This window comes from Paracoccidioides lutzii (genome assembly GCF_000150705.2).
Source record: "Paracoccidioides lutzii Pb01 unplaced genomic scaffold supercont2.23, whole genome shotgun sequence".
Lineage (NCBI taxonomy): Eukaryota > Fungi > Ascomycota > Eurotiomycetes > Onygenales > Ajellomycetaceae > Paracoccidioides > Paracoccidioides lutzii.
Window position 1 is genome coordinate 512390 of NW_015440969.1, and position 3388 is coordinate 515777.

The 3388-nt window shown below is 45.0% G+C and overlaps 2 protein-coding genes across 2 annotated transcripts in view; one reads left to right on the plus strand and one right to left on the minus strand.

The window, feature by feature from the left end:
• Nucleotides 1–1124: 1124 nt before the first annotated feature.
• Nucleotides 1125–2265, plus strand: PAAG_07389 (hypothetical protein; the record flags this gene model as incomplete). Its single annotated transcript, XM_002790806.2, has 3 exons — nt 1125–1215; nt 1282–1611; nt 2126–2265. 3 exons carry the CDS (start codon nt 1125–1127, stop codon nt 2263–2265), a joined length of 561 nt encoding a protein of 186 aa, XP_002790852.2.
• Nucleotides 2266–3108: 843 nt separating this feature from the next.
• Nucleotides 3109–3388, minus strand: part of PAAG_12388 (hypothetical protein) — a gene marked incomplete at both ends in the record, with an annotated part of 1959 nt that continues 1679 nt past the window's right edge. The window contains 2 exons of the mRNA XM_015847882.1: nt 3109–3206; nt 3356–3386. Coding sequence (XP_015702525.1) covers nt 3109–3206; nt 3356–3386 — 129 coding nt within the window. The remainder of the gene's footprint in view (nt 3207–3355; nt 3387–3388) is intronic.

A 3388-nucleotide genomic window follows, 5' to 3' on the forward strand; every position in this document is an offset into this window, starting at 1 on the left:
TGAGGGGAAGAGGGCGAACAAGGCGGATAAGGCGGCAGGGGAAGGCGCCTGAGGCCAAGGGCAGAACTGGCCCAAGTCAGATAAGCGAGGCTGATAACAACCGGGAGTAGTAGTTGTTGACGACACACTTCACCTGATGCGCGGGCGGGGGACACTTGAGCACAACAACCTAGAGGGATAGTTGAAGGGGATTTCGGGATTTTCTTTTGTACAAAAAAGAAAAAAAAGGAAAAGGGAAGAAAAAAAAAAAAAAAAAAAAACCCGTAGGAAGATGAAATGGGGGAGGGAGATGGAGATGGGGAGATGGAGATGATGAGGAGATGAAGATGTTGAGGTTGGAGAGGTTGGAGATGTTGGAGATGTTCAGAGGGCTAAGGGAGAAGAGTCGGGAACGGGAAGGGGAAGGAGCAGGGTAAAAATACATGTACGGACAGTACATATAAGGAAATGCAACGGCACAAGCGCCAAGGCAGCGTGCATTATTGATGAACGGCGGCACGCCCTTTCAAGGTACTAACTATATAATGTATAAAGTATGCCGCTTTCTGTACTGTATGTTACGGAGAATCCACTCGGCGATGATTAGGTTAGGTGTACAATACGATACGATATGATATTATCCCGCAGTTCCAAAATGCCAGAGCTCCACAGTCTACGGTTGAACAGCTCCAGGCAGAGTAACCAGGTATATATATGCCTACCTGCCTAAGGTACCTCATGTGTACGTTCTGTCATTCAGCCAAACTCGGCCCGCCCTTGCCCATGCCGAAAACGTTAAGCAGACCAAGCCAGAAACAGAACAGTGCTAGGAATAGAACGTAGATGTAGAGTATATATCCCTCACTTCTCAATAGTTGGCATATCCCCCAGTCATCTCCCCGGAGAGGAATCAACTGGATAGAACAGAAGAAGCAAGCAGTAGAAGCAGTAGAAGCAGAAGAAGCAGAAGAAGCAGAAGAAGCAGAAGAAGCAGAAGAAGCAGAAGAAGAAGAAGAAGAAGAAGAAGAATAACAACAATAATAATAATAATAGCTCTCTGCATGCGGAACTATTATCCAATCCCCACAAGAAAGCCGATGTATAACTATAAGTTAACATTACAAGTGTGTGTATATATATGTGTTATGCGTACCGGATGGTATTCGATACCTACAGGCACAGCCCAACTGCCCGCCCTTCCGCCCTTCTGCCCTGTCGCCGGCCCAGAACATGCGAGTCAGAGTCACGACGAACTAACCTGACCCAGTCTGCCAACTCACATCGACTAAACTAGCACAACAGGATTTGGCAGGATCCAGATGTTTCGCTCCGCTGATGACGCTGATGATCCACTTCGACAGTCCCACCGGCTAAGCGGAAAACCTTCTTGGGGACTACTAACTGGTGAAACTTCTTCCACAGACCAGATCCCTGCAGTTGGGGAGCTCGTAGTTGGTCTCTTGGGCTGCCTGGTCGTTGGACCGTGGCACGAGGAAGCGAGCGTGCAACTGCAGCAGCCGCCGGCCAACTTCTCTTGCGAGTCCTGGCCAAAATCCCAATCCTACAGGTGGCATCTCCGTTCCTCGCCAATCATATACTTTTCATGCGGGAAATCCGAAACGCTGGGTGCTGGTTGGTTGCGACTAATGGGATTTTATCTTTCTATCTTTCTTTCTTTTAAAGAAAGGAAAATTGTAGGATCCATTTTATTTTTCCTGTTCACTTTGTAAGCTTCTGAGGTAGTTAGTTAACTAGTTAGTTAGTCGTGCAAATAGAGATTACTTAATTTAATCATTAAGTAACTTTCTATAATAGATTTTGGCGTAAGTGATCTATGTGTGTACACAACAGATGAAGAGAAGTAGAAGAGGGGGGGAAAATCATGTTGGAGGAATACCCGCACGACAAGATGCGATCTCCTCCTCCGTTCTCACAGTCCGCCCTCCCACCACTCACTCACTCTCTATTACTTGCTCAGCGGAAAACACTTAAGCGAGTCTCTGAGCGCCCAGAGCCCGAAAATGGAATCCCGCCCAATCCAATTCCTTTCTTCTTCATTCCGAGGATTTGAAAACGAACGATAAAAGCAGAGGAATGGCTGGAGAGGGGATGGAAACAACCATATGTTGATCACTCATTGGTGTAGATTTTCATTTCTCCGCCAGTGTGCTGTGGGTGAACACAAGCGGTGCATGTCTCCCGCAACAACCATCACCCAATAATCCCCCTGCCAAAGCACAGTGGACCCTGCATGTGAACTATGTATCTTCAAATCGCATCGGCTGAAATCATCCAGATCAACAAGGGAAGACACAACACTGGACATGTTGTATCCTCCAATTTTTCATCAGCGGTGGGGAAGGCAGAGTGGGCCTTTGGCATATCGGAGTGGTGGATATAATGAGTAATGAGTAGAGATCAGGGAACAAATGACCAATCCCGTCTAAAGAAAGAAGGGAGAAACAAAAAAGCATAAAACCAGAAAAAAGAAATTGGTTAAGATGACTTAGACGATCGATCTGACAAGTCTCAAGACGTCTATCTAGAATTAGTGTTGAAGTTCATAGTGTGCTAATTCTGCCCTTGCTCTCTTCTCCCCACCTGTCTTTCTATCTCCTGCCCGCCCTCTAAGTCATCTCAAAAAAACTTTCACGCCGCAATGAATATCTCCATGCGATGCATGCGCCTGTCATTCCATACCCCATGAGTCCCACTGCTGCAAAGAAGCACCTTTAGCGCTTCTTAAACCCTCCATCATCCGGAAAAGGGAAAAAAACAACAAGGCAATCTCTGTAAACCATTTGTGGATATTCCGGCCTGTATAAAATCCGGTTGTTGGAATCGGAACAGACCCAAAACTTTATAATTCTCTACACATAACCCTAGGTAGGGTATGTAATTGAATCTCACGTTGGAGTGCTTATTTGTTTCATCATTCTCGGCCAAATTGCTACAACGCTTTTTGTTTTTTATTATCTTTCGGTTCGAAGATGTGTCTTGCTTGTTTATTTTATTTTCATTTTTTTTTTTGTTTTGTAGTTCTTCCCCATATTCAACTGTTTCATAAAATGTCGTAACAATCAATGGGGCAGAGTCTCGTGGTCGTTAATTGCTGTTGAAGTTGATCAATCAATCAAGGAAAGTAAAGAGGTTTGTATGGAGGATGTTGAGGGCGCGGTCTGCATCTCTCTCTTCGATGACGCACGATATGTTGATTTCGCTCGCACCTGAAATTTTGAAACCAAAAAAGGAATATTAGCACGTTCCTGAAAGGGGGATTGAAATACGGAGGTTGTACAGCAAAAAAAAGAAAAAAGAAAAAAAGGGGGAAAAAATCAAGAAGAAAAGCAAAGGAGACGAGAGGAACACTGCATACCCTGTGAAATCATTTCGATGTTGACATTGTGCT